General features: G+C 36.0%; 2 protein-coding genes across 8 annotated transcripts; one reads left to right on the forward strand and one right to left on the reverse strand.

Moving 5' to 3' along the window:
* LOC109233436 (ribose-phosphate pyrophosphokinase 1-like) lies at positions 3,100 to 9,857 on the forward strand. The gene is made up of 8 exons (XM_019399309.1): positions 3,100 to 3,320; positions 3,992 to 4,156; positions 5,515 to 5,763; positions 5,957 to 6,100; positions 6,182 to 6,349; positions 7,796 to 7,865; positions 8,109 to 8,190; positions 8,939 to 9,857. The coding sequence occupies exons 1-8, from the start codon at positions 3,180 to 3,182 to the stop codon at positions 9,117 to 9,119; spliced, it is 1,200 nt and encodes a 399-aa protein (XP_019254854.1). The 5' UTR covers positions 3,100 to 3,179; the 3' UTR covers positions 9,120 to 9,857.
* LOC109233437 (two-component response regulator-like APRR2) lies at positions 10,889 to 17,516 on the reverse strand. Of its 7 annotated transcripts, none has more exons than XM_019399314.1 (12): positions 17,327 to 17,516; positions 16,596 to 16,801; positions 14,824 to 14,903; positions 14,493 to 14,559; positions 14,016 to 14,062; positions 13,838 to 13,915; positions 13,195 to 13,761; positions 12,661 to 12,801; positions 12,066 to 12,341; positions 11,889 to 11,957; positions 11,676 to 11,753; positions 10,889 to 11,505 (listed from the first exon to the last, which is right to left on the reverse strand). In XM_019399314.1, exons 2-12 carry the CDS (start codon positions 16,723 to 16,725, stop codon positions 11,338 to 11,340), a joined length of 1,701 nt encoding a protein of 566 aa, XP_019254859.1. In that variant the 5' UTR covers positions 16,726 to 16,801; positions 17,327 to 17,516; the 3' UTR covers positions 10,889 to 11,337. The 7 variants fall into 7 exon arrangements, with proteins under 7 accessions (XP_019254859.1, XP_019254856.1, XP_019254860.1 ...); XM_019399311.1 differs by having other exon boundaries at positions 16,596 to 16,852; XM_019399315.1 differs by having other exon boundaries at positions 17,292 to 17,516.

The raw sequence follows: 18,266 nt of genomic DNA on the forward strand, positions 1-18,266 counted from the left end.
ACTACTGATAACCAAAGCAAAAGTTCAGTATACTTGGGAGGGGTTCAGCCTATCAAACAACAACAAATTTTGGATATGCTAGGATTCTCTAAAAGTGACCTTCCTTTCAGGTATCTAGGGGTCCCGCTTAGTTCCAAGAGATTGTCGATTACACAATGTAGACCCCTATTGGACAAGATGTTGGATAGGATTACTAATTCTTGTCATATGCTGGAAGGGTCATATTGATTAAGAGCGTGTTGTTTGCCATACAAACCTCTTGGGCTCAGATCTTTATCCTTCCAAAGAAGATTGTGAAACAAATTACTACTACATGTAGAAGATTCTTATGGACTAGTGGTAAAGAGGGAAATATAGCAATTTTGGCATGGGATACTTTGTGTCACCCAAAATCAGCTGGGGGTTTGAATTTTTTTGACATAGAGAAGTGGAATAAAGCGGCAATTTGCAAGCAATTGTGGAATCTGAGCAACAAAAAAAAAAAGGATACATTATGGTGAAATGGGTGCATGCCTATTACTGGAAGAGCGGCTCTATATGGAATGCAAACTTTCAACAGGCATCTTGGTGCATCAGGAAAATTACTATCGCAAGCAAACATGTTACCCAAACTGGCATGACAATGAATGGGCTAATTAACATGGAGCACTTTTCTATCAAGAAGATGTATCAAACGCTCAGGGGTGACTATCCTAAGGTTCCCTAGAGAAGAATAACTTGCAATAATATTGGTACACCTAAATGGTTATTCATCATGTTATTGGCTGCTCATGAAAAACTGTACACAAGAGATTGGCTGTATAAGTGAGGAGTGGTTTCATCTGATATGTCCCTTATGCAACCAGACAACTGAGTGTATAGCACATTTGTCCTTTCAATGCACGATTACTGCTGAAATATGGAGTAAACTGTTGCAATGGCAAGGTATTCGGAGGCAAGTAATGAGCTGGAATGATGAACTTGACTGGGCTGTAGTTAACTATAATGGCAAGAATACAGAGGCTGAGCTGTACAAGATGATTTTAGCTGAGAGTGTTTACTATATCCGGCAAGAGAGGAATCAAAGGGTATTCATGAACAACAAAAGGAATGTTAATACTATCATTAAGATGATTGTTCAAGATGTATTTCATAAGGGGTCAATGAAGCCATCCGTAGCGCGAAAACTAAAAAAAACTTGAATTTTTATTCTTGAACTGGAATAGTAGAGATGAAGGTGCTTGAAATTGGTAAGATATAAGATGAGAGTTGAGCTGGGGCCTTTTGTGCATATAAATGTGCATAATTCCTAAATAATTGGCCAGTCCACATTATTTCTACAGTTTTTGTATCAATCATTAAAAGCTAATTAATAGCAGCTGTATCTTCCTATTTTTGCGAGCTAAATTTTAGGAGCAAAATATTCTGAACAGATTTGGCGTGAATAAGATCATATCATATCACGGAAAATCGCTCATCTTCAATTTATAAACAAATTATGTTCGTCGAAATCAAAATATTAGTTCGTTGCTACAAATCAAACTATCAGTTCATCGAAATCAGAAGCTCAATTCCAAATTGTAGAAATCAGTTCTGCAAATCTCAGTTTGTCGACTTTTTTCATCAATCCTTAATCAAAAAGTTCAAGTCAAATTGTAGAAATCAATTCTGCGATTCTCTGTTATTCATCTTTTTTTTTTCTGAATCCAAAAAATCAAAAAAGCGACAAAATATTGAACAATAACTCTGCAACGACAAGCAATGATGTCCAAAATCCCAATCATGCTACATTTTAATGGAAATTGGGATAGCTATGGCAGCCTCTCCCGTCATAGAGGAATATCAAAGTGAGATTGTAGATAATTTATAGACAAATTATAGTTAATTTGTAGATTGTAGATAATTTATAAATATAATTGTAGATAAATTGTAGATAAACTATTTTATGATTGTAAATATTTTTATTCATGTTTGTTATGTAATTCTAGGTGAGGGCTTCAACAGATCATATCCATACTGTGATAGATGGTGTGAAGCGGTACATGAATCCTACATTATAACTACTATTAACTACAAAAACTCTACAATTATGTATAAAACCAGCTCTACAATTCAAACAAATTTACCTACAGTTTACCTACAGTGAATGTACAAATTACCTACAGTTTAAGTACCTAATATAAAAATAACTACAATTTACCTACAGTTACAGGGCAAACAGGCAACACATCATCCACAATCATGTCTACATTATATCTACATTTTAGACTACAATTAATCTTGTAATGTTCTACATAAACTACAAACTAACTACAATTACACTACAAATAGTAAAATACAACAATAAACTATTCTGTCCACAAAATATCTACAACTACAAAAGGCAGAACATCACAACTACAAATAACTTTTTTTTAATTACTTTTTTTTGCTTTTGTTTCCCTCGAACTTCCCCACCCCCTTCTAATTAAGGAGTAACGGAAACCCTTTAATTAAGGAGTAAAAAATATCTCATTAATTATACCCTTAATTAGTTATGGTATAAAAATGGTAATTTGGTATACTAAGTGTAATTAAGTCAAACCTTAAACATTGAGGGTAAAAAGGTTTTCTATGTGGTATAGGAACGTAAAAATCCCTTTTCTCTTTATCTCTTGCGCTGTACATAGTTTATACTTGGTAATAAAATTGTTTAATTGCCAAAAAAAAAAAAAAAATCTTGGCCTTTGATTTTAGCAATTCATCCATAAAATTTGGGTGTGTCTATTTAATTTTTTTATTGACATATTAAGCCAGAATATGCGATAAAAATAGTGTGAACTAATCAAGATACATGCAAAACTAATTTCTCCACCACCATTATGAAGAAAAACAACACAGAGATTTCAAAACAGGAATTAAGTTATTTGGAATGTTTATGTTTTTGACACAAATTGCAAGCCAAAAGCCCTTTTTGTGGAACATTTGGAATTGTGATCACCCCAATTGAACTCTAGTTCCAAATATTCCCCAAAAAAGTAGAGTGAAGCAACACGTAATACTTGGTGGAAAATAAAGACGTTACTATTATTATATTTCTTATAAAAGAAAGAAAGCAACAGGTGAAGTGGTGCTATATAGCCAGCCAAACCTAGGAGACAAAATCATCTGACAACAAAAGCAAGCAGGCAAAAACACCTCTTTCTTCCTCTCTGATTTTGATGGCTTCTTTGACTTTGCCATCGTCTTATTCAACTTCCCTCTCTTCTTCTTCCTCTACTTGTCTCTTCTCTTCTTCTTGCTCCTCTCTCAGACACACAGCCTTCGTTCCCAAACGAACCCGCCTTCCCAGCTACGTAGTAGTAAGTACTAATTAATTACCTTCCTCATTTTTGTATTTGCTTCTCTCATTTGTTTGTCATATGTACTATGTTGCTATTCATCAGTCACTCATTGACTTGAGGCAGAATTTCCTCACCACTTTAAGTTTTCGTTATTGATCTTTTAGATGGAGGGAGGAGATGTAATGAAATAAATCTTTCTTTTTTTGTTTACTCTCTCTCTCTGTTTTTCCCCCCTTTTCTCATAGTTTCTTGTTTGGTTATTGTTTATAAGTTATGACAAATGATTAGGATGTGTACATGTATTTTCCACCACCCTCTATTTTTGTTATTAATTATGCTTCTCTACTTTACTCATTCTTTCCTAAAACCGTCATACTATCACTACTTGAAGAGTCCAACAACTTTTTTCTTGCATAGAAAGTATTTGCATTAAGAAAACTGTGATTTAGTGTACCTTATATGAACTTTTAAAGTACCTAAAAATATCTCTAAAAGATTATGATATATTAATGATTAGTTTGTTATGATTTTGTACTATGAATGCTGCCATTCTTGGAATAAAAGCTTTTACTGAATTGTATATAGTTACTCACTTTGTCAAATGTCCTATTTGGTTGGTTCAAGGTCTTTGGAGCTTATGCAAATTAAACTTGTTTGTTTTATTAATGCTTGTCCTTTTCTTGTCTTAGAATTGTGAAATCAATAAACCAGTGGATGAGAAGCCTATTATTCCAATCATTAATGACGAGACACTTCCAGCATTCTTGCAAGCCAAACGCTTACAAAATGCAGTTAGAAGTAACAACACCAAGCTGAAGATATTTTCCGGAACTGCAAATCCTTCACTTTCTCAGGTAAATAATTCTATATATGAGGGACTTGGGGGATGCCTAGTTATCAGCAATGCCATATACTATAATTGTCTTTGATGTCACTATAAGGTCTTTCTGTCCACCTCTTGTGATCTCCCACTTTACTTTTGTGTAACATTATCCCTATTCTCTTGAATGACACTGGGATCCTCTTATATGTAACTATATACATTTAAGGTTAAGATACTCCTAGTAAAGCATCAGAGCCATATAAACGTGCTAACATGACAAACATATTCCCAACTAGTTGATATACACCTATATTGATCTTTTTCTTTCATTGTTCCCTATCTTTAGCTAATTCTGCATGGATTCCAAGAAATTGTAGGTCTTTCAAAACAATTTTCTTATATTTAAGTGTCAATAGTCTTATGAATTTGAATCCTGGAAAAAACAACTACACCTCAATTTCTAAACTCAAGTTCGGATCGACTATATGAATCATCACTGACCATGTCGTGCCACTTAAGCTCATCTAATACCAATTTAAATTCTGAAAGGTGGTATAGAAATAGAATGCTATACATTTTGGAGCTTCCTATATGGAAAGAGGGTCTTATAAATTGGAACATAGGAAGTAAGTTATTTGAAGACTTTGTTGCGTCTCCTTTTTTTTTGGGTGTGTGTGTGTGTTTGGGGGGGGGGGGGGGTATCGTGGTGGGGGATATATGAGGTCTTAGTAGCTTAAGTTTGTCATCATCTAATGTGCCAACCGAATACACATAATTTTGGACTTGTCACACGAAGAAATGGTCACCAAATCGTGGGGGACTCCCTGTAACTGTATATTTTTCTTGCCCTTGAGCTTATTTCATCGTGCCTACATGGATATAGTTTGTTATTACAGAAGATGGTGTATGTTTCAGGGTGGACACTGCTGTTTCAATTTCTCTTTCCTCATGAAGTAAAAACTTTTGAATTAACTGATATATTTGATACTCGATTGCCAGTCTTTTAAAGATTGTATGGGAAGCGAAGTAAAAATGCATTTCAGTTTCAGCTTAATAATGTTAAGGATTAGTGCGAACAGACCCCTCCCCCCTCTTCTTTCTGGTCTTAATTTTCCGCTCCCCTATATATCAAGGTGATGAAAATTGAAATTACAAAAAGTAAACAGGAAGACCAGTGAAAAAGGATGATGGATAGCAAAAAAACAAGGATAATTGAGTAGTATTTCTTCGTTTTTCTTTTTCCAAAAGTTGCCACCACTCTTATCTATGTCTAAAATGTCCAGTTGCTGCATGAATTGTTATTCGAGCTGTGAAATCCATTTAAATACTGTCAACTTTTACACTATACTTCTTTTCTCAGCTGATGTAGTCTTTTTCTTTGTCGCTTAGGAAACTGCTTGGAACATGGGGCTTGAACTGGGAAAGATCAACATCAAGCGCTTTGCTGATGGTGAAATTTATGTCCAGTTGCAGGAGAGTGTTCGAGGCTGTGATGTTTTCTTGATTCAGCCGACTTGCCCTCCAGCCAATGAAAACCTCATGGAGCTTTTGGTGATGGTAGATGCATGCCGAAGGGCTTCAGCCAAAAGAATTACCGCGGTGATTCCATATTTTGGATATGCCAGAGCCGATAGGAAGGCAAGTTTCTTTGTGTGCAGATTTCATGTTTGGTGTTTTTAGTTTTCACATTTTTTGACTCCAAGGAGTTATCACTTGTTGAAAAGAAAAGAAATCAATGTTTACATCTTCTGGTCTTTGACATAAATATAAATAATTAACAAAAGGGACATTTTAAGTAGATTTTTATTTATCATATTTTATATCGCTTCAGACACAAGGTCGTCAATCCATTGCTGCCAAATTGGTCGCAAATATGATAACGAAAGCAGGTGCAGATCGTGTTCTTGCTTGTGATCTTCACTCTGGGCAATCCATGGGCTATTTTGACATTCCAGTGGATCATGTGTACTGTCAGGTAATCTTTAGTTTGTCAGTATCATTAAGAACTGCAAATTTATTTAGCTGATAGGCAGTTTGCCTTTTTTGTACACGCTAGCCTGTTATACTTGATTACCTCGCTAGCAAGAAGATTTCTTCCAATGATCTGGTGGTGGTCTCTCCTGATGTTGGAGGAGTTGCTAGAGCACGTGCTTTTGCAAAAAAGTTATCAGATGCACCTTTAGCCATTGTCGACAAAAGACGCCAGGGCCACAATCTTGCTGAGGTATTTTCAGAGCTGGCGTTTACATTTTCACGCTTAATACAGTTTTTATCTCTTGTGCCATTCGGTTTCTTACTCGTAAATATATGAGGTAGACGTATCCCAGTTACATCCGTGTGCTTGGTATTCCTTTTCCAGGTAAGTATGGGAAAACAAAATAGGTGAGACAAAACCTTTTCATAGGTCTGATTTGGCTTGAGACCAAAGTGTTGTCTTACACTTATTAGAGATGCCTATACAAGCTGGGGTCTTTGGAGAGTTAGAGAGCCTATTGAAGAAAATCTGGCTAATGTTTCCTGCCTGCATTTATGTGGTGTGTGTAGATATAAAGAAATCTCATGTGCTTTGATGAATTTCTAACTTGCAACCACTCTGTGAAAGCTAGGCGTTTGATTAACCTCTTTTGCTGGTGCAATTTGCACAAATTCAACTAATATGCACTGGAGCTAATCTTAATTGCATTTTGCGTTGCATCCTCTGGATGCTATCAACTAAAATACTTACCTTTAAAAAAAACCTGTGGGGATGTAGCTCCACCACTATACCATACTTTAGTCCCCGGTATCGACCTAGCCAAGTTGTGGACGAGCCAAGCAAGTTTCTTTTGGGTGGAATTCCTGAGTTCTTGAAGCCCTTTCACTCCTAATTCTGTTCTTTTTCCACTTTTTTAGGGATTAAAGGAAGGTAGAAAAGTTCCCCGCTGATCTTTTGGGGGCCCTCCCTTGCCATTGTGTTTGGGCCCCATGATAAATGCTCTGTAAAAGATCTTTATGACTGGTAATTCGATAGTGGCTGCAATAAAGTTTCTTCCCTAAAGTATTCCATGTAGTTGAGAAATATAATCTTTAAACTTGAAGTGATTGTTTCCCATCTATTGAAAGAAATCTTTCGTCTTAATTATGTTTATCCTTGTGTGTATCTAACTTGGGTTCGTCTCATGTATGCAAAGAAACTAAACAAATCTTCACAGAATAAATTGTGTGATGTAAGGACTGCTGCCGCAGTGATCTCTGGCAGTATGCCTGATCTAAGCCAAATGCTTAATGAGATTAAAACATCAAATAATTATCGTATAGTGGTCTTTTAGTTGTTGTCTGCATTTGTCTACAATGGTTCTATACCTTCCACCTCTATTTGGTTCTATATTTTCATGTATCGTTTGCTCTCATGCGTGTGAATCATCAACCAAATTTTTATTTATGTTTTACCACTTTCACCTTCTAAAATAAGAAATAACTATCCACATAAATAGGCAGAAGCCAGTAGCACACATGCTTCATAGTCTATGAATACAAAGAACATGAGTCGAAGAGTTTTCATAGTACTAGACAAAGCAATAAAATGCGATGAACAAGTTTAAGTTCTAGGTGCTAGGATCAGTTTCATTTTTTGGTTGCTTTTCATGCATCCTATTGTGTCCTTGACTCCATGTCTTTTTGTTGCTTACAGGTTATGAACCTGATTGGTGATGTTAAAGGAAAAGTTGCAGTCATGTTGGATGACATGATTGACACAGCAGGTGGGCTAGATTACATATATCGGACACTCTGGCTAGCCACTAACTGGTCCTGCTTTTCTCTTCTACCTTTTCGAAGAGATGTTAATGTCAACTGTAGTGATTTGAGTGTCCTTCTTTATTCGTTGCGTGGAAATATGTTACCTTCTATTATCGTCACTCTTAAGATTGTGAAGTGTCTCAACAAGAACTTCCACCGCAGTTCTTACATAAATTTCCTTATGTTTCTGTTGCTCTTGCTCTTAGGGACTATTGCCAAAGGTGCAGCACTTCTGCACGATGTGGGAGCAAGGGAAGTTTATGCATGCTGTTCACATGCTGTTTTTAGGTAACATTACTTTGCTTTTTTGTACAAATATGTAAAAATCTTAGATATATTTTGGAGTAAGCTTTCAGCAGCGTTGTCATTTTGGTAAATATGGATCCATTTTTACGCACCTGATTGTAAATGATATTTTAACATGCAACATGACTGTTGCTGTGTGAAAATTGTTCTATCCTTTTGGTTGTCCATGAATCATGGTTAAATTCCGCTTTTATTGCAACAGTAATTATGGAATGGGAGCATGGTTGATCCCTGTGCAAATATGGAATCACCATACTTTTTCAAACTGACATATTAATCTTCCGTCCAAGTGTCGTGGAGTTAGAACTGATGATTGGTGCGAGAGTATTCAGCATTACCTAATACAAGAGAAAAACTGGTGTAGTAGTCTTTTGTAGTTTTGAAGATTAGATAAATGATTACTAGATGTAGAGAATCCCATATGGGAGTAAGTTCAAACCATCATGTAAATATCTTCTCTTGAACATCATCCATATTGTTCAAAGCAAATTTAGGTCATCGAATTGGGACATTATGGGAGGTCTATCTTGTGTTAGACTTGTACAACATTGATGTCAAGACTAGACATACTATGGCTCTTTAGTGTCTACTGCATACAAATGCTATTGCTCTCTTTCTCTGGCTTTCAACATTTCTGATAAATTCTTTAGACTGGTTAGTAATTTAGTCATAATGCATATCGCTTGCTGTTGCCTTTATTAATCAACTGTTGCTTATTTTATGCTGACAGCCCCCCAGCTGTTGAAAGGTTGTCAAGTGGTCTATTTCAAGAGGTTATCACTACAGACACAATTCCAGTGATGGACAAAAACTATTTCCCACAGCTGACTGTTCTTTCAGTTGCAAACCTTCTTGGTGAAACAATTTGGCGCGTGCATGATGATTCTTCTGTGAGTAGCATTTTCCAGTAGGTAGGAATACAACCCCTCATTTACGCCTTCTGATTGACTAACTCGCTTGTTTAGCTTCTTCATGCAACTTTTTTCTTCAGAATTTTTCTCCCTTATTTCACTGGATCCTCCACTGGCATGAAATTCCTTTTACTTTCTCTACCTTTGGCTTTGTAGCTGCCAGCAGAGTGAACAATATCATCTATAGTGTTTTCACACTTGTTTTTCTTTGTAGCCAAACCTATAGAAACCATTACATTTTCAAAATATTTTAGTAGGATCAAGGAAACTAAAAGGGGCCAGCACCCAGCACTACAGAATTGAATGAACAGGAGTCTCACCACATATATATTTATGTGAGACTTGGAAGAATAAATTCTTTAGACTGGTTAGTGGTTAGGTGGTTTGGACATGTGAGCAGGAGCACAGACACCCCGGTGAGGAGGTGTGAGAGGTTGACATTGGAGGGCCTACGGAGAGATAGAGGTAGGCCGAAGAAGTCGGGAGAGGTAATCAGGCAAGACATGGCGCAACTTCAGTTGATCGAGGACATGACCCTTGATAGGAAGGTGTGGAGATTGATGATTAGGGTAGTAGGGTAGGTGGTCTAGATTGTTCATACCGGTAGTATTAGTATGCACTCTCGCATTCTGTTGGTAGTAGGTTTCTATGACTACCTATCGTTTTCTTTCATTTTGATCATCTTATTATCGTGTTGTTTTTATGCTGCTTTTACATGGCTTTTTGGTGTTGTCCCTCCTTGTCTATCTTTTCATTAATGTGCTGCTTATACTTTCCTGAGCCGAGGGTCTATTAGAAACAACATCTCTACCTTCACAAGGTAGGGGTAAGGTGTGCGCACACACTACCCTCCCCAGACTCCACGGTGTGGGGTTGTTGAATAAAAACAAGAAAAATCTTATAAATATAGTCACATACAATAGATATCCTCTTAACGCAGCACAATCAATAAGTTTCTAACTTTGGGAAAAAAGGAATAATAAAAATGTTTTACGCCGTCCAAACTTCAAGTGTAAGAGCAACAGATCTCTCTCTGTGCGTATGAATGTATGTATTACTCCCTCCATTTTAGTTTGGGCAAAAATCTATTACTCCTTCCATTTTAGTTTAGGTGACCTTGTTTCCATTTCGATCTATTCCAGAAAGTAACCATTTCTATGTTCGAAAAACAAACTTCCTGTGTATTCTTAAGAAGAAGTACTTATTGCCACAAGACAATTATGACAATGTTTAAATCACAAATTTCAAAGTCATTATCTTTTTCCTAAATTTCGTGCCCGATCAAATAGGATCACACGGTTTAAAAAGAAACATTCGGTTGTTGAATAACTCCAACCACATAGTGTCAAAGTCTTGCGTCCTGGGCCAAATGTTCTTGTACTCCACTACAACATAATTTGTTAAAAATTTGGTAGGAGTACATAGTGGACCGACCACGACTCGTGACCTTTTCAAACAAATGCTTGGCTATCACTCAGCAGCAAATTATTATGAATGCTAAAAACACTTACCCTTTAGTGAAAAACTATTTGGACAATCAAACTTAATAAGTTTTGATATAAAATTGAGAGCTATCACTCGCCAGCAGATTATTGTGAATGACTGAATGTTATGTAAATTATTTGGACAACATCTGTATACTTAGAAGTTTTTCTTGTTAAAGAAAAGAAATTTAAAAAAGAAGTGTTCCTTGTTTGAATTGAGAGCTACAACTACTAATCATGTTTATCAAGAAAAATACCTCTCAGTCCCTAAAATAGTCTTTATACTGTTCCCATCATCTCAAAAGTATTTACGTGTAAATGAATAAATGTTGTCCAAATTCGCATTTGATGTTCTTTTTTTATTATCACGGAGTTATTGAAAAGTTTAATCCCAAAGATTAACCCAATCCATTATTCCAAAGGCAATCGACATGGCCCACTCAACAGCCCAAATATCCCGAATTTGGCTACAAAGATGACACTACTTTTTGGGATCTACTATCTACAAGAATTTCTAACATTTCTCCTGCCTAATCAAAGCCATAAACGTGGCCCATTCTGTGCCGCACAACAAAAAGAGGAAACAGCACACGAGCAAATTCCTTTATGGGATCAGCAAAATGATCTTTCTGTCAGGTCTAGTCAGCACCACGCGCTTGGTTTGTCTGATTGGAGCTTGTAACTACGCGCCTCTGTCCTGCCTCCGTTGCGCCTCTAGCGTGGCAATAGCCATGTCAATGGGGGCGGAAAGAGCCAGTGATGCGCGGAGGGACGGTGGAGATGCCTTGTTTGGAGAGCGCGTCGAGAACACTCTCTGTGGAAGGAGGTTTTAGGCCTAAGGGTAGAGGCAACCATGGCTTGTTTATTGCCTCCTTCACTACCTTATCTATCACCTCCTCGGCCTGCAAAACCCCAATATAGCATTTTCAGAGAATTTTTATAGCAAACACCATCCATGGTACGTGAATTCATTATGAATGTGTGAAAATATTTAGTACTAGTAACTGGCCAAACTTAAATCTAAATCTAAAGAATATATAAAACCATGACAATGGTAACTGGCCAAACTTACCGGCTGAAGATCAAGTGATTTCTCTAGTATGCTATATCTATTCTGTATTCCCACAGCCTTGTGTAATCCAGATGCATTCTGCAATTTCCAACCAATGGTGCAGAGTTATGATTTATGAACATAGTCCAAGTGGTCATTCACATAGAACAGCCATTTTATACTGCTGAATTGAACACAAACATTCAAAGAAGAGAGTAGCACCTACGCATTTACCTGAGGATACGGTGGACATGATCCGAAAGATGGAGGCGTAACAGGGCAACCCCATACATCAGCACATAGCTGCAGATCATCAAATAACAGATTTGTTTAGTTCTTTGAACTCCGAATTCAGTAAAACACTTACTTTCAGCTAAACAGAAATAATTTAGTTAAGGATAGAAAAATTACCCCTGGATGAGGCGTCCAGTGCCAAGTCTCGGACGGTCGCCATCCAGGATAGTAAGGCGAACCCCATATACGTGCACCATTTGGGTAGTTACCTGGTGGTACCCAGGCAGGATAGAATTGACCAGAAGCGGGTGCATGATTTGAATGATATGTTGGGAAGGCCATGACAGGTTTATGTGGATAGTAGCTCCTCTGTACTGAATCTCTAGGTTGAGGACGAGGCCATCTTTTCTCATCTTCCTTTGGCAAAATTTGCCTCCGTTGCATTCTAAATTTCTGCATGGAATTCAAAAGGCGATACTGTTCTTGAGCTGAACAAAATATCCGTAAAAACTGTTTAAGATGACACCAAAAACATTTTTGGTGAAATAAATTTTCAGCATGTTTCTCATCCTACCAAACGGACCATGGTTTAGTCAAGTTAGGACTTCTTTTTGTTCCTTATTAAATTTATTGCATTATGAGGTTATGTATCATGCTCCCTTCTATCCAGCAGGCAACGCTTGCTTTTGCATTCATTTTCACGCATTGAAAAGCTTGAATTAAAAGAAAAAGATACTAGTATTAAATTATCAACGAACAGAACTCAGCCAACCTGGAGATGGCTAGCTACATTATGTCTCGTCAAACCTTCTACTTTCATCAGCTCCAGTATTCGAGAAGGAATGGCTTGATCTATACCGAGTTGCTCTACTGCTTTAACAAATTTCTTGTGTAGTTCAGGTGTCCAGTCTACCTGGATCCAAAGGAGAGACAAAAGCTTACTCCCGAAAACAACTGATCCAAAATAAACCAGGATTCTAGTTAACTACATAATGCTAAAAAAGCACAAGCTAAACTTTACTTGGACCCTATTCTGATTGCCAAATATCAAATTCTGTTTATTGTTTAACACTAGCAGTCAAGGTCATCTTGAGCCGAGGGTCTACTGCTGTACTGCAAAAAGGACTCTCTACCTTCTTAAGGTAGGGGTAAGGTCTGCATACACACTACCCTCCCCAGACCCCTCTTGTGGGATTTCACTGGGTTTATTGTTGTTGTTGTTGTTGTTACTAGCAGTCAAGGTCACCCAATACATTATTGCTACTATTGTCAGTGATAGAGTTAGTCAGCATTTGTTCCATCTTACCTTCATCTTCTTCTTATTAGCTTTCGTCCCACTTGAACTGTGGAGACCAGATGCTTTACTAGAGTCAGCAGAACGAGTACTGCCATTGCCTGTGCAGTCATTACTTCGTGAACAAGTAGCAATGTGATCCTCCATCTTCTGATCAGCAGCAAAATCATGCTCCTCTTTTGTGATAGCCTCTCCTAGTCGCCCTGGAGAATCCGCCAGGACAGTAGTCTCAGCAACAGAATCGCAACAAGTAGTTTCGACAGATTTTGTGTCCCCTTCATTCACCCCACTATCTTGTTCAGTTGACAAGATAGTATGATCTTGGAAATCACCATCGTCCACTGACCTTACTCCTTGTTTCTGTTGTGGAGTTGAAGGAGCTGGATATTTATCACAGTATGGTGGTAATTCTTTTTGGTTTTCCACCACTGAGGTCAAAGGTTCAGCTCCATTAGAATTTTCATTATCTGCTTCATTCTTTACTTCACTCTTTACTGGTTGGAGCTCTAGCATGGACAAAAGAGATTCTTTGACCGGCTTAAGCGACTCAGAGACATTCTTTCCTCCAGAATTAAATGCCTGTTCCAGCTAATAAAAGTCAGATTTTCCTCTACATTTAATAAGCTCAACAGTCTGAACGAAGTTTAGGAAGAACCTTGTGAACTACATGCTGCCATATATTTCTTAGTTTATCATCTGATAGTGGTTTCTGAAGGAACTCAACTGCACCATGCTGCAAAACATCAAAATTTATTGTGATATAATTCAATAATTTTTCACTTAATAACCCAAAAAAATTGTATCAAATGAAAATGTGAGCTACGAGATATCACCGCTATACACTTCATCATGGTGCTAATTGAGTGAATACCTGAAACCACTGGGAAAAAAGGATTAAAGAAGTTCTATCAGAAATATTTCACACTGAAGAGCAAGTAAAGTTTCTAAGTTTTATTGTTTCATGATATTTCTAAGCAGAGATAGTTTGTGCTTTTCACAATATTGTTTTATGGTAGGCTGTGTTCGAACCGTGGAAACAACCATTAATGCTTGCATTAGGGTAGGTTGTCTACATTACGCCCCTTAAGGTGCGGCCTTTCCAATGCATGATGCTTTGTGCACCGTGTTGCCCTTTTCTATAATATTGTTTTATGAATCTAGAATCACTTCAAAAACAAAAATTAAGGGAACATAAAAAAGGAATGAAGTTAACACTAGATCTAACTTAATAAAGTAAGTATCAATTCCAAGAACAAGATTTAGGACAAAGATACCAATTATGCCTCTAATTGCAATACAGAAGCACTTACTTATAGTCGGCAGATCTCTAGCACTTGTGAGAAATTTGAGACCCCCATCTCTGTTGCCTGCAGTTACCTGTTGACAATTTACAGACACATACATAAACAGTAAGAAAACATTGGCATTGCTTCACTTTTCTGGTAATAAACCACTATAAAGTGAGAATGGACAAGGAGAACTATATATAGCTGTTTTAGTTACAGCATATAATTACTTAAGAAAATCTGTTTCTCCATAAAACATAAATGTACTATTTACAATCCAAGCTCAATTTTGTACATGAAAACAATATGAAGTTGAAGGGTAAAAGTTCCTAGTGTAGAAAAACAAAAGCTTTACCTCTACAATGGCTAGATGGAATACTTCTGACTTGCTTGAGATTGCAGACAAAGCTTCATTCTCATCACAGAACACGTAAACTGCAAGGACATGAATGATTTTGTCACATCTATGAAGATGAATTTTCAGGAAGGTTCAACAAAAGAGAAAGATTGATAACATTTTTAAATAAGAGCAAATGAAAATGTATTCAAAAAACAGCAAGGACACCAACATATATTGTAAATGAAGTTGCAACAGATGGAATGTTCCAAACATGATCCAGTCCAATCATTAACACTTTGCTCAGATCAATTGGAGCATCATGACAAATATTGGAGAAAGCATGCATAAGGCGAATGCCCCATGAGACTTAAGGAGGAGCCGGAATTTTCATTAAGGGGTATCAAAATATAAAAAAGTAAACACACGGAGAAGTAATGGGGAGTCAACATATAGTAATACATATACAAAAAATTACTGAGCTACACAATGTAATTTTTCCCGATGAAGAGGTGTCAGTTGACACCCCTTTGGATAAGGTGGCGCCGCTACTGCACAAATGATCGCCTCAAGGCGTTTTAGAGGCTCTCTCACCTCGAGACGAGTCTTTGCCTTATCAAACATTGCTGGCTTCGACACTAAACTGAAATTTTGTATAGATTGGTAAAGCAACTGTTACTAAACCAGTATTCTGAAGAAGTAACTGCTGTCTGTCTTTCAAAAGTTAAAGAAAAAAGAATGAGGTACATTAATTTTTCCTCCAGTATTCAAAGCATTATGTGGAAATTATCCAATATTTTGCTCTTTTGAAGGAATTGTATTACTCTCTAAATTGAAACAATAGAAATAGATTGGACTTTCAGGGATCAATAGATGAAAATATTAAAACAAAATGCTATTTAGGCCTTGATTTCCATCAAAAGGTAGACAAAGTACAAAGCACAAAGAATCTTAATGCTCTTGACCTCAAAATAGAAAGATGGATAACTATAATCATCTTTTCTGGAGTCAATTACTCAAATGGTCACTCAACTATCTCAAATTATCTTTTAAAGTCACTTTTGTTTCTTTTGTAACAACAAAGTCACTGAACTATGCCTATTGCACTCAGAAGGTCACTCAACTAGATTTTCCAAATTTTGGATTGCCAAATACCTATTTTACCCTCTAAATTATAAATATTTATCTTCTATTATTTTTTTAAAATTTTTTAATATTATGATTTTCCCTTTTTAATTTGTATTATGGACTTACCTATAGAATAAATAGATATTATTTATAAATTTAAAAATAAAAAGTATTTAAGAATCTATAATGCTGGAATAACAAAATAATGAGCATAAGTAAAAGAATTAATTAGATTAATTTATTTATAATAATAATTTTAGTATTAACAACAAAAATTTGAAAACTTATTTACATTATAGATTTAGAATTTATTTAATCTATAATGCTGGGACAACCTTTATATTCTTTCATTCTGAATTGTGTAAATAAATTTTGAATTATACTGTTAATACTAAAATTATTATTAACAATAAATTATTCTAATTAATTTCTTAGGGTGTGATGTGTGATGTATCTTAGGGTGTGATGTAGGCAGCCTACCCTGATGCAAGCATCATTGGATGGCTGATTTCACGGCTCGAACCCGTGACCTATAGTTCACATGGAGACAACTTTACCGTTATTGCAAGGCTACCTTCAAATGATTGCTAAACAGAGAAAAAAAAATGTAATAGGAAGAAAAGTAAATTAACAAAAAAGAAGAAGAAAGAAAGGAGATCTACCAATATACTCCATTTGCTCAAGCCTTGATCTCATCTCAGAGGCAGAATTGCAGTCTTTATCAAGAAGAAGGACTTTAAGTCCTTTTGGGAAATCTTTCCAGCCCAATAATTCATTCTCAGTGCAAACCATTTCTGAATTGGCATCCTTTTCAGGCAGCTAAATTAAAAGAGCCTCTAATTAAGTTGGCCATTTCTCAGCATCTCATCTATCTCCAGACCCAAAATTCCCCTCATTAATTAACATCCTCAATCAAAAGCTGTACAATTTTCAGTATAAAATTCATTGTGCAAACCAAACATAATATCATATATTTTTTTTAAATTTATCAGCCCCTCCCCTAGACTATATGCTTTTAGGGAGAGGACATGCTGCAACATATAGTATAAAACAACAAAAAGCACAAAACCCCGTGTATGAGATCTTCAAATATACTAACAAAGAAAAAGACAACATAGTACTAAACCATGTGAATACACAAACGTCACAATCCCAACACCACCTTAATTTGTTTCAAATTACTTGATCAAGAAAAGAAAAAGAGAAAACTGTGCATATATGATTAAAACAGAAAATTAAAAGAAAGCTTTTTAATTAGCTTTTCATACCCTTTGATGCATGGAGTATATGATTTTTTTTTTGGAGATAATGCATGTAAAAAGAAAAACAAAGATTATATATACATTCCCAGTAAGTACCTATGGGAAGTGAAAAGGAAAGTTTAGGAGACCACCTCAGTTTTTAGTATTGGTGTTTGTTTCTTGATATGGATGTTTTATTGATTGTATATTTAATTTGCATCGACTATATAGCTGGAAAAGAAACAGAGATATAAAGGAGAGAGAAAGATGGGAGACAGTGAGACTGAAAAAGAGAGAAAACAGTATTATATATTCAAGAAGAGAGAAAGAGAGAAGGGCCGCGGGGATTTAAGTGCAGTTACTGCTGCTGCGGACCACAGTATATGCAATTGGATACATCACCATTGGTCAAAAAGTTTATAAGATTTATGTTATATATAGGAGTATCTATAATTCAAGTAGAAATGACACCACATACCTACGCTAAAAGTACTGCTATTTAGGAATTACTCGATGCGTTCGAAATTTCATTTTTTTCGATGTTCAGAGTTGTCTTGAGCTTAAGATTTTTAGTTTAAAATATAAGAACAAAATAAGTACCGACTAATCTCTAAATAGCTTCCCTTAAAATGACTATCCGTGCACTTGATGGTGTGACTAATTCGGATTCAATAATAATTGTAGTACAAAAAGTTTTTCTTTTCAAACCTCCTTAAGAGCGGAGAAATCCAATCATCTCAACATACTTCTTGGTGGTAGCACTTAAACTCTTAAATGTATTGGGTTTACAAGGAAAAAAAACTCTTGAATTTTGAAACGTCAACTAGTATTTTCTTTCAAAGCGTGGTCGGCTTAAATGATTAAAAGTAAAATATTTTAAGTACTACAATTATTATTATAAAAGTAATAATATGTCAGTATAGAAGTGTTGAAACTAATAATAAACAATTGGCGTATTTCATCAAAAAAGTTGATAAGCAGTTTTCTCATTAAAATAACCGAAATGACCATTAAAGGAATTTTTTCAAACACAAATTTAAAATTATATTTACATGAAAAAGTACTACTTAATAGGAATTTTTTTGGGGGGGG

This window comes from Nicotiana attenuata, chromosome 10, assembly GCF_001879085.1.
Source record: "Nicotiana attenuata strain UT chromosome 10, NIATTr2, whole genome shotgun sequence".
Lineage (NCBI taxonomy): Eukaryota > Viridiplantae > Streptophyta > Magnoliopsida > Solanales > Solanaceae > Nicotiana > Nicotiana attenuata.

Excerpts from the sequence above, each read along its gene's own strand:
- LOC109233436 (XM_019399309.1), top strand. The coding sequence starts at position 3,180 with ATGGCTTCTTTGACTTTGCCATCGTCTTATTCAACTTCCCTCTCTTCT. Across the intron at positions 5,764-5,956 it reads ATGCCAGAGCCGATAGGAAG|ACACAAGGTCGTCAATCCAT; the intron begins GCAAGTTTCTTT and ends ATATCGCTTCAG. Across the intron at positions 6,101-6,181 it reads TGGATCATGTGTACTGTCAG|CCTGTTATACTTGATTACCT; the intron begins GTAATCTTTAGT and ends TGTACACGCTAG.
- LOC109233437 (XM_019399314.1), bottom strand. The coding sequence starts at position 16,725 with ATGGTTTGCACTGAGAATGAATTATTGGGCTGGAAAGATTTCCCAAAA. Across the intron at positions 14,560-14,823 it reads TCCATCTAGCCATTGTAGAG|GTAACTGCAGGCAACAGAGA; the intron begins GTAAAGCTTTTG and ends AATTGTCAACAG. Across the intron at positions 11,506-11,675 it reads AATCACTTGATCTTCAGCCG|GCCGAGGAGGTGATAGATAA; the intron begins GTAAGTTTGGCC and ends GGGGTTTTGCAG.